General features: G+C 43.7%; 1 protein-coding gene across 1 annotated transcript in view; it reads left to right on the top strand.

Annotated features, from left to right (window-relative positions):
• Positions 1–1010: 1010 nt before the first annotated feature.
• Cers3 (ceramide synthase 3) overlaps positions 1011–25668 on the top strand; it is a 78354-nt gene continuing 53696 nt past the window's right edge. Inside the window, 3 exon segments of the mRNA XM_034506834.2 lie at positions 1011–1035; positions 1038–1113; positions 24055–24228. Of these exon segments, the coding sequence (XP_034362725.2) occupies positions 1011–1035; positions 1038–1113; positions 24055–24228 (275 nt within the window).

Raw genomic sequence — 25668 nt, forward strand, 5'->3', positions numbered from 1 at the left:
AAAGGCTTTAGTCAGAGTGAGACAGTCGTGGCTCCTGGAATCCAGCTCGTGGGCGGAGGAGGATCTGCTGCGCAAGCGCCAAGGATGCCGCGTTTGGTTTACCCGCAAACGTGAATCAACTTGTTGGAGCTTTCTTACTATCAAAGCGCCTTTAAATAATCCAAGCCCAGAGCCGGTTTATCTTCCACAAAAGAAAGTAAAGCTGCCCTACACATACGCGTGCACACACACACACACACACACACACACACACACACACACACTACACCACCTCAAATAAACCCAATCATGGACACATGCTTCCTTTTGAAACAAAACACTTCAAGCAGAGAGTGGCCCTGTCCTGATGCCTTTAAATAGGTTCGTCTCTCTTTGTGGTGCTTGCTCTTTAAGACCAAAACAAAACCAAGGTGAATTATATCTGACTGTTCTTAAAAATGTTGTCAGACTATTTTATTCATTTATTTAGGTTGCTGTATTTTTTTTTTTCTTTAAATAGATTTTGCCCCATCACTGGTAAACAAGCAGAGAAACATCTAAAGTTCCTTCATGGATGAGACTTCGGCTGTAGTGGTAGTGGTAGTAATGATGGTTTAGTTAGCTGAATGCCCTGCCAGGATTTGCAGGTACTAGAGTATACTGTAGTTGTCAAACCTGCTCACAGCAAATTACATCCCGTCCACAGTATTTCTCTTTGCTCTATGGCCAGCCATCGAAGTCACTTTCCTTTAGTGTAAGCAGCAAAGCCTTCTCATTCTGAGGCAGAGTTAATGCCTGTGTGCCCTCAGCGTGCTGGTGAGGCAATGGGTGCGTTTGTCAGTCAGCGTCGGACAAGACTCCAGTTTTTTACTTCTCCCAGTGGTGAAACAGGAAGCGACATCCCATCTGGAAGAACCTGAAGGTGCCATCCAGTAGCTTTGACTCACGTGACTATCTGCCCTCAGTCAGAAATCTTGACTTGCAACTTTCCGAGGGTGGGTCTCTGCAAGAATTTCAGGGCTTACGTATAGATGAGGTGTGTTGCTCATGAGAACAAAACTGGAACAGGAAGCCTCTCCAGTTGCTCCTCACAGGCGAGGAGTACCTTGTGCAGACTGGCGCTTTGGGAAGGAGGTAGGTGTCAGCTCTGGGATGGGATTAGGGAACTTCCATACAAAGTTCCTTGACTCTGTGTTTGTGTGGGGGGTGGGAAGGTGGGGGGGGTAGGAAGCTGAGAGACAGAAAGAATGAAACTGCTTGGTTTTTCATGATGTCGTGGGGGAAGATTCAGAAAGAGGGGTTTGGAGCCTCCTGCCTGAAGGCTTTGATTTGAGCAGTGCCTTGCAGTAGAGAGGAAATGTCCGGGCTTCTGCTCCTGGCTAGCTCACCTTGCTGTTAGCTGAGTTGCAGCTGATTCATTAAAGGGATTCCGAGAGTGGGTTAGGCATTGAACTCACACAAAGCTGGGTTTGGGTTATTAGAAAAACCTGACTCCAGATGACATGAGCAGTGTGGCCTCTGTGCCGGCTGTGTGACCTGTCAGATCCACTTCAGACCCTGTCCCAGCCCCTTCAGCTTAGAGCAGGCAGGGCTTCCTCACCTCAGTGACAAACTTTTCTAAGTTAGTACTATCTTTAGGGATGGAATACTCCTGTCATGTTCCAAAGAAAGTAGCTGATTGGTTAAAGCAACTAGCCTCATGCAACAAAACAAAACTTTATATTTCCTAAATTGAACAAAGTCTTAGAAAAGAAGTTCTTATAAAAAAAAAATTATCAATTCCTGGAAAATGACACAGCTCTAGGGAAAAAACCCTTTGGGACTCTCTAGATGATGAATATTAATTTATTCATTAGCCCCTGTTGTTCAGTGTCCTCTTCTGTCTCTGTCTCTCCCTCTTTGGCTCTCTCTGTGTGTCCCTCTCTGTCTCTCTGTCTTGCCCTTATGTAAGCCAAGTAAGTGGTGTACCCCTGGGCCGCACCCCCTTACGTGCTCTCTATCAGGCCTGAGATCTAAACATCTAACTCTCTTACCTCATAATCCTCCTATAAGCCTGTTTTGTTTTTTACCTCAAGGGGAAATTTCAATTCTAATTTCATCCATAGGATTGCTGGCCAAAAGAAAAATACTTTAAGGAGACAATGGGCACATATATGGATAATAACTGTATAAAAGATTTGTGAAATACCAATCAAATCGATTAACATAGTTTTGAAAAGAATTCTTCGTAATGTCTAAATTTATTATTGATAGTTAATTGTTTTAAATGTTGGTTAGTTGTATTGGCTACAATTTCTATTCATTGTTCAGTCCCTGCTGTGTGTAAGTGTGTTTCCCATGGAATTCAGGGAGATGGGACTAGTAACCTGCACCTTCTACAGGAGAAAGTTTAGTTTGGGGGCTGGAGAGATGGCTCAAGGGTTAAGAGCACTGGCTGCTTCTCCAGAGGACCTGTGTTCAATTCCCAGCACCCACATGGCACCTCACAACCATTTGTAACTTCAGGTCTAGGGGATCTAACACCCTCACACAGACATACATGCAGGCAAAACACCAATGTACATAAAATATACAAACAAACAAACAAATCTTCCTTAAAAAGCTTAACTGCAGTGAGAGAGAGGGCGCTTTGCTGCCCTTTCTATACCAAAATGCAGGGTCTCACCTCTTTCATTCCTCATTGTATTAGTCTTCCAATGCTCTTAACATAGAGAGAAATTTCCAAAGCCCACGGTGACATTTGGACATTCTAACTTGGAATTGTTAAAAATAAAAATTAAACAGCATGAAAAGTAAAAGTTTTCCTTACGGTATTTTTATGTTTACTTAATTTTTGTTGGATCCTCTCTTCCATTTCCTGCTCCCACCCTCCCCACTGTCCCTTCCTGTCCCCACCCTCCCCACTGTCTCTTCCTGCCCCACCCTCCCCACTGTCCCTTCTTGTCCTCCCCCTCCCCATGGTCCCTTCCTGCCCTACCCTCCCCACTGTCCCTTCTTGTCCTCCCCCTCCCCACGGTCCCTTCCTGCCCTACCCTCCCCACTGTCCCTTCTTGTCCTCCCTCTCCCCACTGTCTCTTTCTGCTCCCACCCTCCCCACTGTCCCTTCCTGCCCTACCCTCCCCACTGTCTCTTTCTGCTCCCACCCTCCCCACTGTCCCTTCCTGTCCCCACCCTCCCCACGGTCCCTTCCTGCCCTACCCTCCCCACTGTCCCTTCTTGTCCTCCCTCTCCCCACTGTCTCTTTCTGCTCCCACCCTCCCCACTGTCCCTTCCTGTCCCCACCCTCCCCACGGTCCCTTCCTGCCCTACCCTCCCCACTGTCTCTTTCTGCTCCCACCCTCCCCACTGTCCCTTCCTGTCCCCACCCTCCCCACTGTCTCTTCCTGCCCCACCTTCCCCACTGTCCCTTCTTGTCCTCCCTCTCCCCACTGTCTTTTTCTGCTCCCACCCTCCCCACTGTCCCTTCCTGCCCCACCCTCCCCACTGTACCTTCTTGTCCTCCCTCTCCCCACTGTCCCTTCCTGCCCTACCCTCCCCACTGTCCCTTCCTGTCCCCACCCTCCCCACTGTCTCTTCCTGCCCCACCTTCCCCACTGTCCCTTCTTGTCCTCCCTCTCCCCACTGTCTTTTTCTGCTCCCACCCTCCCCACTGTCCCTTCCTGCCCCACCCTCCCCACTGTCCCTTCTTGTTCTCCCTTTCCCCACTGTCTCTTTCTACTCCCACCCTCCCCACTGTCCCTTCCTGCCCTCAGGAATTCTGCCATCCCCTTTCACATCACATATGTTCTACTGTCCTTCCTCTACCTTTAGTCTTTTCCTCTCCATGACCCCTCTGTCCACACCCCTATAAATAATCCTATGTAAATAAGAACTGAAGCCAGGCTGTACCTCTGAGGGAACATGAGATTAGGTCACCTCACTTAATGTAATATTATCTGTTTTTATCCATTGTCTGTATGTTTCTTTTTTTTAATTATGTGTTTACTTTCTAATTGTGTGTGTGTGTGTGGGGGGGGGGTGGCTGGAGGTTATATGAATGTAGCTGTAGGTACCCGTGGAGTCCAGAAGGGGGTATCAGATTGCCTAGAGGTGAAGTTACAGGTGGCTGTGGTCCACCTGACATAGGTGCTGAAAATGAACTTGGCTCCTGTGCCAGAGCAGGGTGTCCTCCTTACCATGGGGCTGTCTTTCCAGCCCTCTGAGAATTTCTTACTTTCATTTTTTTTTTTTATTTACAGCTAAATCTGTTGTTTCTGTGCATCATACTTTTTGTTATCTTTTCACATATTGTGAAGTTGTGGCTGCTTGCACTTCCTGGCTGTTGTGAATAGAGCAGCAATCCACAAGGATGTACAAGTGTCTCCATGGTAGATAGAGAGTCCTTCCGGTCGATGCCCAGGAGAGTAGAGCTGGCTCATATGGTAGTTCTAATTGTAGCTTTTGGGAAAGCTCCACTCTGGTTTCCATACTGCCGCACCAGGTCACATTGTGCCAACTGAAAGTGTCTCTCCTTCCCAGTACTCGCCAGCATTTGTTGTCATTTGTCTTCCCAGAGGTAACCATGTTGGCCTCGGTAAGATGGAATCTCAAAGTGGTTTTAATTTTCATTACCCTTCTGGATGAGGATTATAATTGCTTCCAAGAAATATTTATTGGCCATTTGTATTTCTTCTGTTAAGAACTGTATGCTCAATTCTGTAATGCATTTATAATTGGCCCATTTTTGTGGTATTTGATTTTTTTCAGTTCTTTATGTATTCTAGACATTAGCAATGTCATAAATATAGCTTGCAAAGATTTGCTCTGGTCATTTAGAATTCCTGCTCATTAGACCAGTAGTTTTCTTTGCTGTGAAGAATCCCTTCATATTTTGTGCCAAACATTCCAACTTGGTACCTTATTTTAAAAAAAAACAATCAAATATCAAGCTATAGTTTGTTATAGATTGGGGTGAAGGTGTGGTGTGCTGGACAGAATATACATAAGAAAGATTTGAATGTGAGTCACTGTTTCCTGCTCACTGTGGCCTAGCCAGGCCAATGAGATTCTTCAATGATTTCCTCATCTGTAAGCATACAATCTGAATGTCTGTCATGTCAGGCTGGGTGTTACAATGAGTAGAAAGGCAAGACAGTAAGTGCGTGCCCCATGACATGGCAATGGTGGCTTTTGATAAATAGTACTTATTTCTCTGTGTGGTGTTTTTTTGTTTGTTTGGGTTTTTTTTGAATGCTTTCAGTGTGTTCAGGCCCAGGAGGATGACCAGTGGCAGGGTAGACAAACCCTGCCCTCATGGAGCTGACTGTCTGGGGCAGACTGCTTTTTGGTAGTATAGGAACTTTTTGAATGTTACTTTGTAGTTACTGAAATCCTTCTTGGTGGAACTGATCCATCCTTGAGACTGCCTCAAAGAAAAGCAATGCATAAGTGAATGCTGTATTGTAAAACATCCCCAAAGCACAGTAAAACCCAGGGAGAAACAGAAATAGAAGGTCTTTCTTCTAAGTGTCAATTTGCTGTGTTCATCATTGCAAAGTGACAGACCAGGAGAGAGATGTTTTTATACACATACCTAACACACATACAGATTTCTGATGCAAGTTTTCCCACAGCCATTGCAGAGGTACTACTAGAATTGGGCAGACATGTGGCAAGAGGGTGCCTGCAGCTCCCACACACTAGCCTTAGGCTCCCCCAAATTCACTGTAGCCGAGGGAGGCAATGTGAAGAGACCAACCCATATAGTACAAACATACATACATACATACATACATACATACATACATACACACACACATACATTATATATGTGCATACATATAGACACACACATATATGTACATACAATACATATGAGAAAAGATGGATGGACTGTAGACAAGAGTGATTAAGACATTCACAAGCAAGAAGACTAGATTCAAATTAATTTGAGTATTTGGGTGGATCAGGACACATAAAGAACAGGAATTTGGGTCCAGCAAGACGACCAGTAAAGGTACCTGCTGCCATACTATGATCATCTGAGTTTGCCCTAGAGACCCACCACATGATCTCCTGCAATTTGTCCTGTGATCCCCCACAGATGCACAAGGGTGTGTGTGTGTGTGTGTGTGTATTAAACACTCACACACACACACACACACACACACACACACACACACGAGTGACTGAATGTAATATGTTTTAAAGAATGGGACTTTTGGCAGTCTGTTCCTAACTCTTAATCCTGAGGAGCTGCATCAGGTATTGTGTCAAAAGACAGAGGGAGGAATAGAGGGAAATGTCCTTACAGTCTGACACTTTGCTATTCTCCCATCTCCTTGAAAAACCTCCATACCATGTGTACCTTCTACATCGCCCTCACACAGCCCAAGTGTGTGGTTTATTCACTTCAAGGAACCTGGATAAGCCTAGAGATTGTTGTGTAGTTCTAGACAGGCTAGCCAATGGACCACATGAACCAAGACTTGTGTAAGAGTGAGGCTTCTTTCCTTAAACCCAGCACAAACATCAGTTGTCATTTTCCTGCCCTACTAGTCACCTTAAGACTTGCCCTCAGAGCTGAAATGTTAAATGCCTTAAGCAAAGCAAAAACCTAATAAAAGTAAGTAAAGGATGCTTATACAAAAAACTCTCAACTAGCAAGGGAGTGGAGAAATTAAGACTCTTTGACCTCATACAGAACTATAACGGCCAATGTTCTCCATGGGGCTTCCTGCTGATGGCAGACTCACTGACCAGGGCATATTCTCTAGAGTTTTTATCACACCTGAAAGCCCGAGAAAGTCCAGTGATTAATATAATACAGCTGTGGGAAGACGAGAACGTGGCTTGGTTGACTGTCAAACAAATTTTACCTTTCCTAAGCATGAGAATTAAAATGGTTTTGTCTGGGCCTCCATGCTTCTCAGATGTAAAGCTGAGGGCTTTGGGTTTAGTCTGACAGCCCTTCATTTCCGTCTTCTCACTGGCATTACTGCTGAGCGTCTGTGGAGAGAGCTCTGTGCTGGTGTGTGAGTAATGGTTCCGACTTATGGAAGGCTTTCCTTTTACTGTTCCCTACATTCATTTGCTCATCTTCCCTCTCCTCGCATTTCCCCCGTTTTTCAACGATGGAACTCAAACTCAAGGACTGGCCTCTGAACTATGCACCTACTTCTGAATTATATACACAGACACACACACACAGACACACAGACACACACACAGACACACGTACAGACACATACACACACACATATACACACACAGAGACACACACACATACAGACACACACATACACACACACACACACACACACACACACACACACACACACACCCCTTTTCTGAGATGGACTCACCGTGTATCTAAGGTTGATATTGCCATCACTATGTAGCCCAGGCCTGGTGTTTATTGTAAATCTTCCTGCCTCGACCTGCTGAAATCTAGGAATTAGAATAAACAAACAAACAAATCATTACCACCAGCCAAGATTTTTAAACCCAAATTCTCAAATTTCTGTGCACAATATTGATATGCAAACATAACTTGTGTGGATGTGTACCATTGGAAAAGGAACCCTAAAGACAGGCTCGTTTTCTCAGTGATGGGAACAATATAAAATTCACAAGCAGGGCCACTTAGGTCATTTGAAAAGAACAACCATTGTGCTCAGGGATGTGAGATGATTGCTTACTGTATCCACATTCTACAATGAAGTATTTTATGAGGAGCATTCCTGTGATAAACCATGTATTTCTCCGCAGGGTGCTTGTCTGCTGGAACAACTCTGATCTGTCTCATTTTGATTCCTTTGTCAGGCTTATTTTATTGGACAGTCAATAAAAACTTGTTGATTAGATGGAGCCTGACACAGGCTAGCAGTAAACTAATCATTTCAAGATTCAAGCAAAAAAAATTCTAGGGCAGTTTTTTTTTTTTTCAATTTCAATAATGAAGATTACTTGAGCTTGATATCTAAATTGGCTTCAATTTCTTCTCTTCAAAGTTTGTTTTCTTGTTTGACCTGGGAATAAAGTTATAAAAACATAAAATATGCTGATGCAAAGAGAACTTAAATTATGCTCATCTGTAATGTTGTGCACGTTATAGGATCCTTGCCATGTTCTACTTTGGGTCAAAGTTATAGGGTCTCCTAATGAGCTCCCCCTGCTCCATGAACTACAACTGGCTTTGCCTGGATGCTTTCCAGGAACAATCTGCTTCCAGTGGAATTCTGGTCCCTGAACTCTGTGAGAACAAAACGTTGTAGCTCTAGCAAATGATGACTGAAGAATGACAGGCAGATGTTTGGTTCATAGGATATGCGATTGCAGTCACTTCCAGATGGTTTTAACCATTACTGAGAATTAGAAATACTTTTTCAAGCAAGTGGTACTTAGTTAACCACTGCCTCTACACACAGACACACAGACACACAGACACACACACACACACACACACACACACACACTTTTCTGAAATAATATCATAAAGAGATGCTTGATACACTCATTTCAACTGTCACCTTCTTTTCCACTTTATAAAGTTGCTCAGCATGGAAATGGTTCTTAACATTGAATGTGAACAAGAAATCAACTGGGGACCTTTAAAGAAGGGGTGTAGCATGCCAGTTGAGTGGCCTGGTGATCACAGGGAAATCTGTGGATATTGGATCTCTGATCTCAGCCCCATAGCAAATTGGGAGCTGTTTGAACATCTGTGTGGAAAGAAAGATTGCTGCCTTAAAATGTATTCAGGTCTATATATTGGTCAACATGTGGCAGAATAACTTCTAGACTTACATACATCTGACAAAGAGGCTAGCCCAATTTTTTTTTTTTTTAAAAGCACAGAGCAGAGAGCAGATTTTATAAACTCACTATAGAGAAAACATGGGGCTGGCAAGATGGCTGAGGGATTAGAAACAATTTCTGAACAGGCCTATTGACCTGAGATTGCTACCTGCCACTCAAGGTGGAAGAAGAGAACCAGGTCCTGAGCATTGTCCTCTGCCATCCACAAACAATCCTCAGAATGATCACACACACATAGTACATACCCACACTACTAGTAAAGACAAATAATGGTGAATGGATAACATTTTATTGATACTTTTATATTGGTTGCACATTGGAATAATATTTTTGATATATTGGGTTATATAAAATAACCCAATAAATAAGTTCAAATAAATTTCAATTTATTTTACTTTTTAAAGATATGTAAAACCACATGTGACTTCCATTTTTATCTTTTACTGAACAGCATTGTTCTCTATAACAAAAGTAGAACATGTTTATGACCTAGGCATGGGCAGTGGTTTTTTAAATGAGATACAAAATTACATGATTAAAAGAAAACTATAGAGTGTGGTGTATTAGAATAAAGAAGCTGAGGCTTGTGAGGCATACCACTGAGAGGAGAAGCCAAGGTGCAGAGGGAAAGGAAGCATGTACCTTCTACCCAGCTAACAGGCCTATGTCCAAGGAGGCATGTGCCTATATACAGCTAGCAGACCCATGCCCAAGGCATGCAAACAAGTAAAAAAAACACTGGGATTGATTTTCAGTCAGCATACAAGACTGCATTGTGACAGCTTCACTCATACTGACCTGCCCCTTAAGCAAATCAGTTTTGAAAGGCCAACACAACAGAAAATGAGCAAGTGATCCAAACAGGTGCTTAGAAGGACAGAAGGACAAAGGACAGAAGGACAGCTGCATGGCTAAGAACTTGGGCACTCTCAGCACTGTCAGCTATTGGGTACTGGAGATGAAAACCACAACATTGTAGTCCTGTACACTCTGCAGAAAGTCTTTCGTCTAAAAGTCCAACACAGGGCTGCCGAGCTCTGATATGCTCCAATGGCAGTATAAGTAGACACCTTTGGGTACATTTTTTGTTTAGATATATCTATTGGACCTCAATGTGATAACAGTTTGTGCCCTGGCATTTCTACTACAAGGTATAAGTCCTATAGGCATGTCTACATATGCATAGCTAAGGAAATATCCAAGAATATTTGTAGGCACTGATATTGTTACAGCCCCAACTCAGAACAGCCCCAATTTGTACCAATGATAGTGTGGGAAGACAGCTTACAATAAAGTCACATAGTGAAGTAGGGAACACCAGTGAAAATGGGCCAACTGTTGCACCTGAAGACACATGGGGACAGCTCAGTCTTCACGGCTGAATGAAGAATCTAAGCACCAAAATATAGATTTGGGGTGATTCTGTTGTTAGCAGGTTCAGCACAGGCAGCATTAACCTGTGGGACTGGGAGTTGGGAGGGGACAGATGAGGACAACAGGATAGGGTGGGATGGGGCACAGAGGGAACCACAGGATGTTGGCAATACTACTATCTCCGAGTGCTTCACAGAACTTACCCAGATGATACTGGGACTACACAGCCAGAAACCCTGGTCTAGTTGATCTAGATTAGAGAAAAGCATAGTTCTAAATTGTCTGCCTGCAACTGACCTGTAGAGCCCAGGCCAAGAACCAGTCCTTGAAAGCCCAATACTATTCCCAAACATTCACTGTTGTGCCTGCTTGTGTGGGACCCCGTTACTCAAGTCACCTGACTTTGAAGACATAGTCCACAGTGAGAAATCCCAACAGGTTAAGGCTCCACGGTCTTAGATGCCTTGGAAACGTGTGCAGGTATCGAATCAGCCACACAGCAACTTAGGAAAGGGTGCCCTATTTAAGGCCTGTCACTCCAGATGACTGTTGCCAGATCTAACTTTTCAAATGAGTCTGCATTTCTGGGTTTCTGTGAAAATCCTCAAGTCTTAAATGTTGGCTCACATCAAATCAGTTTGGAACTCTGACTTAAAATTTTAAAGCTGGAAGGCAGTTTATGCTTATTTTGTATAACATAACATATTACATTTCTCCTTTTCTGCTTCTGTGAATTTAAACAGGGCATCTAAAATATGCACACAGCCGGGCGGTGGTGGCACACGCCTTTAATCCCAGCTTTAATCTCAGCACAGGCAGAGGCAGGCGGATTTCTGAGTTCAAGGCCAGCCTGGTCTACAGAGTGAGCTCCAGGACAGCCAGGGCTACACAGAGAAACCCTGTCTCAAAAAACCAAATATATATATATATACACACACACACACACACCTTAAGTACCTTGATAGAACGTTATCACATATCCTCAAGGTAATTATAGTCATTTACATCTTTATTTCACCCTGTTGTGTCTATTTGGATGTAATCTTGGGAAGTTACATCTGTAGCTCAAAGTTGATTATATTAGCCTTGCTTTTTTCACAGCCTCAGGAGGAGGGATACTTGGGTCTTGCAACTACACTCTAATGCTCTGTGCAGTTCTGTAGATCTTTCCCGAAGGGCAGTGTTGGGTAGATGTTGGACTGCTATGAGCCCCCCCCCCCCCCCAGCTAACAGCAGTACTCCATTATAACGTCATGCACTCAGGGCAGGAAGGGCTTTGTGTGCCTAGTAGGCTTCTTCTCACTTTCAGTTTTTAAGGCGTCAAGATCGTTCAAAACCACTTACTTCAAACATCATAAAAGCAATAATAAAAACTGATCTTTTTGCACTGGCCATGATGATGCAGGCCTGGAATCCCAGCACATGTGAGCTTAAAGCAGGAGGATCGTGAGTTTCTGGGTAGTATGAGCTACATCATGAGATGCTGTCACAGAAGCAAAACAAAAGCAAGAACCAAAAACAGTTAAACAGAAGCAAAAAAAAAAATCCTTTATGCAGTGTAACTCGATGCAGATCAGTTTGATGGAAAGCAGAATGAGGTCATCCACAAAGAGGTCATATCTTGATTTGGCATTCTAAGCTTGGGTTGGCACTTGTCTGCTCTCCGAGCTTTGTTTTCTCCTTTGCGGTAGGAATAATGATTACTGGAGTTTGCAGTGCTTGGGCACTGTGGAGAACTGGTACTTGTGACGTGTTGTACACGCATTACTATTTACTGGTCTTCTCTAGTCTGTAGAAAGGGCGTTTATTAATTGCTCAGATTCTCAGCTGTAAAACTGGTTTGGATGGCAGTAGACAGCTGAATCTTGCCTTGTACTTTCTCCTCCGCCTTCTATCCCAGAAACACAGGCTTGATCTCACCTCCTACAGTCCAAGGATAACCAGCCTCTAAGAGGGCAGTAAGAAATGCAGACAGAAGGGGCCTGCACCTAGCCCACTGCCTGCTGTTTCCCCTGCCTGCTTTCTGGTGGTACAGAGGGTAAATGGTGAGGAGTTAGATGCTGGTGAGGGTCTAGGAGGCACAGGTAAGCCACACAGTGAATATGGACTTCCTGATGACCTACAAGGAGCTTTCTCTGGGAAGTGGTTTAGCTGGATTATCAGAAAGTCTGAGGATTTGGAGCACTGCCTGAACAGATAAATCTTTGATGTCCAGAGTTTCTGAGACTTCTGGAGTTGCTGATACCTAAGCAGACCCACCACAAATATTACAGACATATAATATTAATAAAAATAAAATAAAAATATAATAGACAGCTCAAGGCCAGAGTGTCAATGCCAGTTTAAAGCCTTTAGCCCATCCCTGTGCTTCTTCCCAATTACTTGGGAAATAAATGTTTACTTGTTTCCTGCTTGGTACCCAGTATGTGTGCACACTCCTTTCTACTTCTCCTCCCTGGGAGTATGAGAAGACGTCATTTTGGGGAGAGAGACCAGACCTAGAAAGATCTCACACGGGCCCCTTCTCTGCAGAGCTGACAGTAGTCATTTGTAGCTTCACTTCTGCCAACTTTATATTCTGGCAGAAAAATAGTTCAAGAATACTCAGTTTATTTATTTTTATTTGCACGCATATGTGTGTTCCTGTGTGTGTGTGTGTGGGGGGGGGTCCACTGAGGCCAGAAAAGGGTATTGGATCCATTGCTAGTTGTGTGCTACCTGGTGTGGATGTTGGGAACGGAATTGAGTTTTTCTATGAGAGCAAGTACTCTTAAACACTAGCCACGTCTCCAGCCTCAAGAATTTGTTTAAAGAAGCACTTTTAGTTTATTCTTTTGAATGCTGTGGATGAAACCAAGGTCCTTGCACATGCTAAGCATATGTGTTCTCTATGAGCTACGTACCCTCAGTCCAAAACAATAAATGGTGAAGAGAGAACATGGGGCCATCTAGACTCCAAATCGGTACTGCACGGGGGTGGGGGATTGCGGTAATGACAGCATCCCATTGGGGAAGGGGCCTGGGTAATGTGCAAGACGTGCTGAGCTGGGAATCCTCGTTGTCAGCTCAACATTGTCTCCTATTCGTACCAGCTGACTTTCATTAGTAAGGCAGACCCCAGAAAGATAAAACAGTCATTATATAAATGCATGTTGATAAAGTTAAAGGATTCCCTTTTTAAAATACATGTGTATGTGGAAATTCTGGCAACCTAGAGAAACGTTTATTTCTGAGTAATAGATTTTTCTTAGACAGAATACCCAGGTTTTTGTTTCCATACAACCTCCCTCCCCCACCGTGCACCTCTGTAAGCAAAGTCTCTCTAAATTTAAAGCAATAGACTTGACCTTGTCCAAGTGTATTGAGCAAGGAAACACATCATCTATATAGATTCCAGGCTTTTTAGATCAACCTAAAATTTATGTTCTGTCCCTCCTGCCCGGACCTTCTGGAAATCAGAGCGTTACACTTTTCTCTTCCCTAAGTAGTTTTTCCGCATTAAAGCTAGATCAGGAAAAGGAGCTCTTTCTAACCACACCTTCTTACTTCCACTTGACAAAGAACACCCAATGGCTGGGGCCACTGACTGAGGCAATAGCTGCCTCATCAAAGGAGACAAGCAGGCAAATGGCAGCTCCTAAGCCTGTTACACAAAAGAACAGCTGTCCCAGCAGAAGCTGAGCCTCTGAGCCCAGTGCCAGAGGTTAAGGCCAGAAAAAAAAAAAAAACCCACCACCAATAACAACAAAAACAAAAACCCCAGAGTTTTCCATTCTTTAACTTTCCTAATGATTTAGCAGACCAAGGAGAGAGCAGTTGAGACTATGCATTTGCACCCACTCTTTTTCTTGCCTCCCCCCCCCCCCACCCCATGACTTCACACCCAACACATCACCCTCACCCAAAGATAATTAGCATCTGCCATCTTGGTCCTTTACACAGGGCCCTTCGCTCTGCAGGGACAGCAGGGTGTACAGCAGGAAACCCTGCCTTGAAGTATTGCATAAGCCCATGTTTAAAATATCAAAACTGGGGACTTACTTCATCAGAGCACTTTAGTAATCCTGTCCCTGAAAATGACTCAGCTTCCTGTATATCTGGGTCTGACAACAGATTGTTCTACTTCCTGCCTGATCAAGGTGTGTCTCCACATTCTCCCCCCAGGTCTCTTTTTGTTTTAGAAAGGATACATTTGGTGATACTGCCCAAGACAATTTCTTTGATATAAAATATCTTCTTGCACTGATAGCATGTGACTGTTGTGTCATTCAAAAAGTTGTCACCCAGCAAGACTTGCTATGGTTGACCTAAACACAGATTGGGTTACCCTGGAGACCGCAGATGATGTCTGGTCTTTGTGCATTGGAAGGGCACTGTGCCACTGTCAAGGAGAGGTGGAAGAGACCACAGTACTGCTACCTACAGTTTATTGGGCACTTATTACATGCAATCAAATGCTACGACTGAGCTAGATCCCCAAGGATGCGTACATGGCAGGAATTACACTAAGTGATTTAGACAGATGGCATCATTTAATCCCAACCCACATCTTACAAAATAGATACTACTGTACACATCTTACAGATTGATCAGTTAAAACTTAGGGCATACCACTTATGCTAGGTTGTATAGCTAGGAAGAAGTAGAAATAGCAGTCAGGTTTCCACAGCCTTGGTTCCTGTATTATGCCCTGACCTTACAGTCTACTCCAGTGTACTGGGGTGGAGAGGTCTGGGCACCTCCCCCTCCTCCCCGCAAGGCCACTGTCAGGAGTGCTGGCAAATGCATTACACCATGACATACAGTCTCTCCAGGACTTGATTGCAGATTTTTGACTTCATATCCATTCTGTAGGGTCCCATATTGTAAGAAGAATGTAAAGTCAGTTATCCATTCCCAGCCTGTGAGAATCTTGCTAAACATAGTGTCTAAGCTTAGTGTTTAACTAAACTTACAGCTGACTTCCCCATATCCAGTAGGTTAGAACAGTCAGCTATCATTACGGTAACACTCATCCAGCACATCAGTGTGTCCAGGTCTGTCTGCAGAGGGAATCACCCTCAGTCCTGCAAAAAGGTCTTTGCAATCATAGGATTAGCCCCACTAGCAGGTGTGCAAATGAGAGTTCAGAGAAATGGGGTGATCCAAGTTGACTCAGTTATTCAGTAACAGGCCTGGCCCTCAAGCTATATTTCCCCTGAGGCAGGGGGAGTCCACATTTAAAATGTAAATCTCTTTGATTTGTAGGCTCCATGAAAGAAACACTGTGAGTTGTTTGAGGTGATGTGTCATTTTTGTTGGCAACAACCACCAACTTGCCTCTTATATGGTGGCCTTACCGCTTGAGTCCCTTCTCCATCAGTGGAGAAGTGAGTGAGTGGCACACACAGGGATCTTTGAGGACAAGACCCTAAGCAGATCAGGAGTATTTCAGGTTAGAAAACTGAGGCAGAGGCAGGTGAGCCACCTTTGGTTCTTTGTGAGTCACGGGCAGCAGGTTCCTTGCTCCCTTGCATTTGCCGGACCCAGATCCACTCTCTTGTGCTGGAGACTAAGAACACAGTGATCTGTGGAGTAGGTGTGACTCACTAGGTGAGGGAGGAGAGCTTGCAAGGGAGGACCTGCTGGAGAGGGACATAGTGTGGGAAAGAAAATACTGACATGCTGATGCTATTCAGACTGAGATGGCTTAATGTCCTGACACCATTGTCTAGTTGCCTAGGTACTGCCAGAACGGTGTGGCCTTCAAAGAATGGCTAGCCCTGTGACCTTCTCAGGATCCCCTTGCTCATCTTCTCTTTGAGCTGTAATCTTTACATCCCAAGACTGCTCTGTTCTGGACCTTGCTTTTGCCCACAGTTGGTTGTATCATGGCTGTTTTTCTGCAGATTTCTATTCCTGTTACCAGTCTAAGGCTCACCTATCTCTCAGACCTGAGTGGGCTCTGCCAGTGTCTGGTCAGTTAAAGAGGGGTTAGGGATGAGACAGAGTATCCAAGCAGGCAGGAGGAGATCCCTCAGGAGGCATGCTTGGGAAAAGTGCCCTCAGGAATTTCAACCCCTGTCTTGTTCTGACTTCAACTGTCGGTTTGTAGATCCCAGGAAGCAGTTATCCAGGTCAGTAAGGAAACACACTTTAGATTTTCCCTAAAATTGTTAGGACACAAAATTGCAATAGTTTCAGTACTGTGGCCAGGATGTGGTCCCACTGGCTCTAAGTCTCCAAGAGTGGCCACTCTATTATTCTACCTCCCCTGATAAGTGTTGGCCATTTGCTTGCTGTGTACAAAATTCTAGGTGCTACTGTAGGTCACTAGAAAGTAATCTCTGCTCTTGTGGGTCTTGGCATATTAGACTCAAAAATCAAATCAGTGTACAAATAGGTAGTTACAAATTTGACATAGACTGTGGGTTGGAGGAAGCAGGCAGCAATTGTAGCATCTCACAGGGGTTCTTCCTTTATCTAGCTTTGGGGCAGCAGAGTCCCAGAAATTTTAGATGGAAGCCTTTCAGAAACATAAGGGAGATGTGACAGAGCAGATAAACAGAAACAAGACATATGGGAGGAACATTCTAGGCAGAGGGACACATGTGCTCTAAAGCTACAGAGACCTACCTTTTCACTCAAGTATGAGAGAGCAGACCACTTGCTGTCACAGGATCCCAGAATGAGGTCAGGGCAGGCACATGATTACTGGAGAACTAAGCAAAGCTCTCATCGTCCAGGAAAATCCTACAAGCATCTTAGCTCCAGGAGACTCTGCAGAGAGAAGTGGGGTTTCAGATAGGATAGAGCCATTGTGGGCAACAGGACTCTAGCGGAGTCTTGTCCAGGATAGGTTTTTCTGCACACCTAGCAGACATGAATGCTGCTTGGAACCTTTCTAAGAAGTCCACATAATTGCCAAGCATTTTGTGAGGTCAGTTGACACAAGAAAGAGAAGCACTAGCGTGTCTCCTGGAAAAGAAACAGATCCGCATATGGATTTCAGGTATCTAACTGGCATTGTAGTGGGTTGTGAGCTTTGCTAGAAAAATATCATACAATTACTAATGATTCATAAAATGTCCCTTTGCAGAAGGCAATAGCTGGCTCATGGCTTAATGTCATGGGACATTAAGTTTTGAAATGTATGGGAATAACTTCAAGTAATCATCTCACCCCAAACAGAGTGAAGAAAACACCGGTATTTTGACTTGTCTGAGAGAACCACAGTTGTCAGTTGTCTGCTATTAGAGTAAGGGTAGAAAGACGGATACCTTCCCCCACCAGAGTAGGCTGGGCCCAGTGAGGGCAGGACTCATGAGGGACTGGCCTGTGGGAAGAACTCTACAGTGTAATACATGGGATTGGGAAGTTAAAAACAGTCGCTACCCTAGGATAATAAAACCCTCTGAGAGTTTAGGGGACTGGGAGGCAGAGGTGAGTACTGGGGGCTGCAGCAGAATGGGCTGAAAACTCTGAGGAACTTATCTTAACACAGCCACGAGGGCACATGGTAGAGCCGCTCCTTGGGAGAGAGCTAGCTCAGTGGAGGCTCCACGCTGGAGGAAGGGACTGGAATATGTTGGCTGCTAGAGGACCTGGATAACTTCACTGCAAATTCTCTAGAACCTAGAAGCAAACCCTCTTTCTCTCTTGCTGTATCTTCACTGCCCGGGGCCCGCTGGAGGGGAGAACTCTATCATGGGATGAGATTTATGTTTCCAAAGCAGGCAAGATGATGTTTGAAGTGGACAGGCGTTAAAGTCAGAACTGGCAGAAGCTTCATCCAGGAGGCCCCACCTGGCAGAGCCAGTCCGTAGATACCCTTTCCTAGGTAGAAGGGTGATGGCGACCAAGGTTCCCAATTGATTTGTTAGGAAAGAAGCCCTCTGCTTTATTTTTATTGAGCTATATATTTTAGACGTATAGTTCAGATACACATTCTTGTATAGAAAATGTTTCAAATATTTTACCCCAGTATATGGCTTGCATTTTAGTCTCTCACTCATAGTTTTGATGAGTAGGTCTCTCCAGTTTTATAATCTACACAGAAGCAACACAAAGAATAGCTCAGGCTTATGACGCCTCCATAATCTTCTTCATATAACAATCAGAGTTTCAGCCTAGGATGTAACACAAAGACTCAGTTCTATGCCTTGGGTAACATAGGTGTTTGCTTCTGTTGCGTTTGACAGCCTAGCTATGACTGGAGCAGGACAAAAAGCCAGTTGACCTGAAGTGCTGCTCTGGTCCTGTGGTGTCCATCTTCCACTAAGAGAAGGACAGAGCAAACAGGGCATGCAGCCTCATTTATGGGGAGACAACCTAAATTAGTTCCGTTTCTGTGTCATTAACATGGTTGTGCACAGCCACTTCTAGCACAAGGAAGGCTCGAAAATGATGCCCTGACTAAAACGACTGAATCCTTGGAGCCATTCAGATACCCTTCAAGGACATCTTTAGGTGATACTACATTTTTGTCAAATATATTATGTTATTTTGGATTTTAAAATCTCTAAGTCTATACTAAATTCCTGGAGGCTTTAAGTGAGTAGAATGGCAAATGTGTTCTGAGAAAATTGTTTTAAATTGCTTTGTTTTTTCTCTCATGCATGTCACTTGCATCTCTATAGGAAGAATGGGAGGTCCCCCTCCTGTTTTATATTTTTCTCCTTGGTTTTTCAATAGGAATAAGCTCAAGCAGCTACAATGTGGGGTTTTATTGTTGTTGTTGGATGTGAGTATGGGGTGTGTGTGTGTGTGTGTGTGTGTGTGTGTGTGTGGTATGGGTGAGTGCATGATGTGTGTGTAGTATATATGTGTGTGTATGTATATAAAATGTGTATGTAGAGTGTAGTTTTGTGCAGTATATATTATATATATATATCATACATATTATATATGTGATGTGTGTATCTGTGTATTGTGTGTGTTTTGTTTATGTATATAATGTGTATGTGTGTGTGGTATGTGTGGTGTGTGTATAGTGTGTGTGTACATGTGTGAGTGTATGGTGTGTGTCTGTGTGTATAATGTATGTGTATGATGTGTGTGTAGTGTATTGTGTATGAATGTGTATATAATGTATGTGAATTGTTTGTATGGTATCTATGTGTTGTGTGTGTAGTTTGTGTGTGTCTGTGTGATGTATGTGTATGTGTGTGTGTTTGTGTGTATGTATGTGAGTGTGTGTATATAATGTATGTGTGTGTAGTATGTATATGAATGTATATGTGTGTATGTAGTGTATGTGTCTGTGAGTGTGTGTATGTGTCCACACATGCTCATTAATAGTCACAGTCACAATGAATTTCTTTTAGAGTTAGATGTTTGTGTCATATGCACGATCTTGCTTGTTTACCTGAAGCAGTCATGACTTTGATGCTTTGAGAGAATCCACAGTGGCTCAGTCTCAGGACTGTTCACAGAAAGCTGAGAGCTGCTAATGATTTCCTTTGTGCTTTATCTTAAAGGCATAACCAGTTCCTTGGGGCTGGGTGTGCAGAGTTAGTTCCAAAGAAAACACAAATCAGTAATGTAGACAGACATGTTTACCTGACCTTAGACCCAAATTGTAAGGATTGTTTTGCAGTTAATAAAACTGAAGTTGCTTGTAGATAATTAACTTAAACATCATCTGGGCTATGTTCTCACTCCTGCTGTTCACAATACATTCTAGCTTCAGTCAGTAGCTCACCTTGCTGGCTGCCCAGGCAAAGAGGAACTTAGAGTGACCAAGTAGTAAAACCATGTACCTCTTCCAGGAGAATCCCAGACAGATATGAATCGGGTCCTTTGGGTTTCTTCATTTGTCTTTGTATATTGAGACAAGTTCTGTTGTGTTGCACAGGCTGACCTTGAACTTGTGAGTTCAACCCATTGTCTTGCCTCAGAGTCTGACAATTTGGGAGTAGACAGGACCTGTTTTAACAGGTTTTTTTTTTTTTTTTTTTTTTTCAAACTTCCAAAGTCTAGAGTTAAGCCGAACAAGTATAAGATCACAGCACGGGAGTCAGTGAGGTTCTCAGAGTCACTGAACTAAACTAACTAAACAGTTAATGGATCACAGTCAGGAGTCCTAAGTGACAGAATCACTGTTGTGAGGTTTTAAAGGTCTCCCTCTCTCTCCCTCTTCTCCTGTTTCTTGGTGTCTTAAACAAAACAAAACAAAACAAAAAAACAAAAACAAAAAAAGCATTATCAGAGATTATTGGCCTTTCCTGAATGAAGGCTGGTGAACCAGATGACATCGGAGCCAGGAGGCAGGCCATGGAACTGAGAAATAGCAAGTGTGTGTTCTGTGCTGCAGCCGCCTGTGCAGGATACTGTCTGACACTTCAGGATAGCACTGGCTGCTGCAGCCCTGGATGACCCAAGGAAAGCATCGGATGGAGGACATCTGCACATAGACTATGATAGTGGAGTGAATCTCAGTGACCTTGTCTCAGACAAGGCCTTCTGGGATGCTAATGGTTTGAGGTGTCCCCACCAGCTCCCATTCTGAAACTATCACTGCCATGTGTAGGTGGAATTTTTCATGTTTTCTGTGGGGGAGGAGTACTGACTGACTTCCAAGGTGACCTGCCCAGTGCACTAGGGTCAGAGAGAGGTGGTGTTGTTCCTCTGAAAGCTACCAGAATCGTGTTAACAGATAATACAGGTTGTACCCTTACAGGCCGTACCAAAGGTCAGGTAAATGGGAATTGTGTCTGGCTAAAAGTCAGAAGATTCCCATGTCTCTTAATCTCTCTCTACCTGCCCCTCCACCCCCCCTCCCTGCCCCCTCTCCGTCTCCCCCTGTCCCTCTCCCTCCCAGTCCTCCTCTCCTCTCCCCCATCTGTCTGTCTCTCTCCCTTGCTCGCATGATACACAAATGCATGCATGCACACACTACACATATCTTGAGAGAAAACAAAAGGAAGGTGGGAGGGTGAACTGAAAAGAAACTGGATTATTAAGGCCTGTGCCTGGAGCTACATGTTGGCATGTGGAAATCTGGTGGGCAGTTTTACACTTGAGGGGCTGTCATCTGATTGAGACACTTCTTCAGAACAGTTTTGTTGTTGTTGTTGTTGTTTATTGATTTGTGGCAGGCTCCAGTGATACAGTTTAGATTGGCCTTGAATTTGAAATCTTCCTCTCTGAGGTACCTTACTCTTTTTTTTTCGTAACATGCAATTCACATATTACATTGTTCATTTAAAGTGCACGCTTAAATGCTTTTCAGTACATTCTCTGTTATGAAGCAACACAGATTTTGAATACTTCATTATTCCCAGAGAAGTACCATGACCGTCCCTTAGAAATCATCTCCTCTACTCTCAAGACAGGAATGCCCCCTCCAGCACCATAGCCCCAAGGCATATCAGTGGTAGTTTGAATAGGTTTGGCACTCATAGTCTCATGTGTTTGGATGCTTGACCCAAGCATAGGGAATGACACCATTAAGAGGTGTGACCTTGTTGGAGTGGGTGTGGCTTTGTTAGAAAATATGTGTTGCTGCGGAGACGGGCTTTGAGGTCTCGTATATACTCAAGCTGTGCCCAGTGTGGTGCAGTCTACTCCTGCTGCCTGTAGATCGAGATGTAGAACCCTCAGCTCCTTCTCCAGCACCATGTCTGCTTGCAGGCTGCCATGCTTCCTGCCATGATGATAATGGACTGATCCACTGAACTGTAATCCAGCCCCAATGAAATGTTGTCCTTTCTGAGAGCAGCAGCTCAGGTTAGGAAGGACAGTGGGATGATGATTCATGCCCTAGCTCACCTTTCTCCAAGGACACGGCTGTGCAGGTGTGGCTCTGACTGGATTGGCACCCCTCTGGAAGGGGCACTGCTCTCAACACTAGGCATAAGGTTGTGACTCTAGGGACAGTCTGACCCGTCGTGTTTCTGGCTAAATATCTACAGAGAAAAAATTCAAAAGATGTCAGTTTCAAACTGCTGGGATGGAAATGGCCACAGCCACCATGGTGAGGCTAAAACATGCAGGCGAAGTGATGGAGTGCACACTTCCTGGTAAACAACCTCTATAGACTGCTGAAATCCCTGATGGGGCAGTGTGTTCTTGTATGGTAATGAGATGACTGGTAGCTGGTATACTTGGCAGGTCCCAGGAAAGACCAAGGCAAGATTCAAGGGTTTCTGCCACCAGCCATGCCCCTCAACTTCTGGGGAGGGCCAAGGGGCTAAGGCTTCAATTCTTTGCCAGTGGCCAATGATTTAATTATGCCTACACAGTGACGTTTCAGTAAGAACAGAGGCAGATTTCTAAGGGTTTCAGGTAGCTTAATGTGTGTAGCTGGAGAAAACAGATGATCGATGCCCTTCCTACATGCTTTGCCCTATCCATCGCTTCTGTGTCATTGGTAATAAACCAATGTAAGTCCATGTTTCTGGTAAGCCACTCTCACAAAGTAATCATACTTAAGGGGGGTGAGGGGGGAAGTTGAGTGCCCAGATGTGTAGCCAGTCAAAGGCACAAGTTAAACAGCCTGAAGCTTGAGGTTGCCATCTGACCTGGGAGGATTTGGGGTTGAGCCCATAGCGATTTCAGACTTGAGTTGGTCAAGAGGTTGGCCAGCAGGTGTCCAGTGCCGCACAGCTGCCTGACTGCCGATGGGGAGGAAATCTTGCGCTCTGTGCTCACGGGTGCCTCTGAGTTAGTTGTGGGACAGCAAAGGGAAGCAACTGAATCCAAGTCACGATTCAGCATGGTTTGCTGCCGATCAGCTTCCACTCCTGCTCCTTCGCCTTCCCTAGCTCACATCTCCTCGCGGCTGGCCATCCTCAGTGGACGTCTCTGCTGCGTCCACTGTCCAGCCTTGCCTCGCAGCACCTTGCAGTTTTATTCTTTATTTTATTTTTTCTGTTCTAGTTAGGATTATTTTTCTCCTTTTATTGAAAATAGATCTTTTTCCACATAATATATTCTGCTTATGGTTTCTACTCCCTCAATTCCTCCCAGTTCCTTCCCATCTCCCCTCCCATCCTGAGCCACCCTGTTTCTGTCTCTCATTGGAGAAAAACAAGCTTCTAAGGATAACAACATGATGATGATGGTGATGATGATAAGGCAAAACTAACACATTAAAATTAATTTTTATGATGTCTAAAAATACATATCAAAGTTACTCAATTTAAACAGGTTTGCCTCACCTACAAGTCTATTTGGTTCTCAAGATGGGAGACTTGCTTATTAACTGCTGCGTACCCCATATCTAGCACAGTGCTTCAACAGATAGGAAAGTCTCCATAAATATAATTATTAACAGGAGCCATGCCCAATGGCAAAGATTTTTAATTCTAGCCTCCAGAAAGCGGAAGCAGGAGGACTGGGCACAAGGCTAAGTCTATGCAATTTAGTAACAACTGGCTTCAAAATAAAAAGGGGGTCAGGCACCTATCCCAGTGCAGAGTCTTTGCCTAATATGAGTGAAATTCTAAGTTCAATTCCCACTACCACAAAAAAATTAAAAATAGAAAGATTGCTGACATGACATCATGAAAAATTGTCCTTCATCTCCCAGGACATGTCTTAGAGTGCTTGTGAAGTTTTATCTGCACATTGAAACTTTCAGGGGCTTGATTTTTGATACTTGGAAGTTGTAGAGCCCATTAAATTATTTTTATATCATGAGTCATATGAGGAAAATAAATATCTGTAATAGCCACATGTGTGCGTCCTAAGATATGAAAAGGAGCGTGTTAAGTTTGGTTTTCCATCCCACAGCCTAAGCACGCTGGGGCCACTGGATGAGGTTTCCTTGTTAAATGCAGTGGAAGACACTGAGAGCTTACTTACCCCCTTTCTTATTTTAAGATCCTACTTTAAGATTTCAAGGACAGTGTTCCACAATATCCCGGTTCCAAGTGCTGAGTTGATGAGTCTAACCTATCCTTTTCTTCATTTGTCTAGAATGTTTCAGACGTTTAGAAACTGGTTCTGGTCGGAGAGATTCTGGCTTCCTCCAACAATAAAGTGGTCAGACCTGGAAGATCATGAAGGGCTGGTCTTCGTGAAAGCTTCCCACTTGTACATCACAATTCCATATGCCCTTCTCTTAATAGTCGTCAGATACTTCTTTGAAAAGTAAGTGGTACTTAACGTGTTTCCCTTCCCATGCCCTTTTGGTGACTCTACCATGGTAAAGTCCAAGACCTTGTCCTTAATGAGTCTCTTGTTCAGAGTGCACATGAAACATTATTTGCAGGCTAGAGAAGAAGAATTAGAGGTGTGAATATTATTGCGTGCTTTACTCTTACAGAAAAAATCAAACAAGGCTGAGACAGTCTGAGTGCGGGGAGAGACAGCCATGATGAGCCCATGATATGGGAATGTGTGGAAATATCACAGTGAATTGCATTGATTGTACAATTAACACCGTGAATAGTAAATTGTGACAGTGCTAGAAAAAACTATTGCTTGAAGATGAGGGGTCATTCTAGAATGTCTGGAAAAGATCAGAAATGTCTCATTAAGGAGCAAAGCAACTACCCCCTGGGTAGCATAGCTCATTTTTTAAGTTGTACAGCTGTTCTTTCTTCCCAAGCATAAGGAAATCAGTAAACAATGTTAATTTGCTTTCTTCAGAAAATAAGAAACTTTTTTTGATTTAATTTGTATAGATATTTCTATATACTATATTTCCATATTCTGTATGTCTATTCAACCCTGTATTAAAACTATATTAGTGTTCTGACAACAGGAAGCAAATGCTCATGTGTGGTTTCTGTAGTGGCCTCTGCTATGAGCACATTGGGTCATTTGAAGCAGAAAAGAAGCATATTTGAATGGCAAGAGCTGGAGAAACTTAAGGCCTGATCAAGATCAAGTAGTTGAAGATTAAATGCAGCACAGACCAGTGTTTATAACGATCTGCAAGAGGCCTCACCTGAAGAGTCTGTTTGACCAGTTCTATTTTGTGGACTCACCAAAAGGTTTTTGTACAAACTGCAGCTTCATTTGGGTCAAAAATGGACTGCTGCTCTCATGAAGAAGAGACCCCTGCTCTGCCCCTAAACTATGGCTCAGTGCACTTGAAAAGTTCTTCCCTCTAAAACCATTTAATTTTATTAATGTGTACCTATTTATGACACCTTTCCATTCCCATAGAAATACTTAACTTTATTTATGTGTACGTATTTATGATACATGTATCTTGGTGTCAGCAGAAGCTAGAAGAAGGCCTTGGACCCCTGGAGCTGGAATCATAGGCACTTGGGACCTGTACTAAGAAGGTGCTGGGAACTGAATTCAGGTTCTATGGCAGAGCCATGGCGCTCTTAACCACGGAGCCATCTCTCTAGCTCCTGTCCTTCCCCTTCTAACAGTTATGCTATTTACATACATAGTTTGATTTTCCAAGTTATGTATAATGAAAATAAAATTTGCCACTGCACATTCAAATTAACAAACAGCATTTTACTGCTTGAACTAGTCTCTATTTTTGAACGTTACTGATGAGCATTGAATTTGGCATCTGGGTCCTTTATTTATCTCCACAACAGAGTTCCTGGTTTTTCAGCTGTT

Source organism: Arvicanthis niloticus, chromosome 1 (assembly GCF_011762505.2).
Source record: "Arvicanthis niloticus isolate mArvNil1 chromosome 1, mArvNil1.pat.X, whole genome shotgun sequence".
Taxonomy (NCBI): Eukaryota; Metazoa; Chordata; class Mammalia; order Rodentia; family Muridae; genus Arvicanthis; species Arvicanthis niloticus.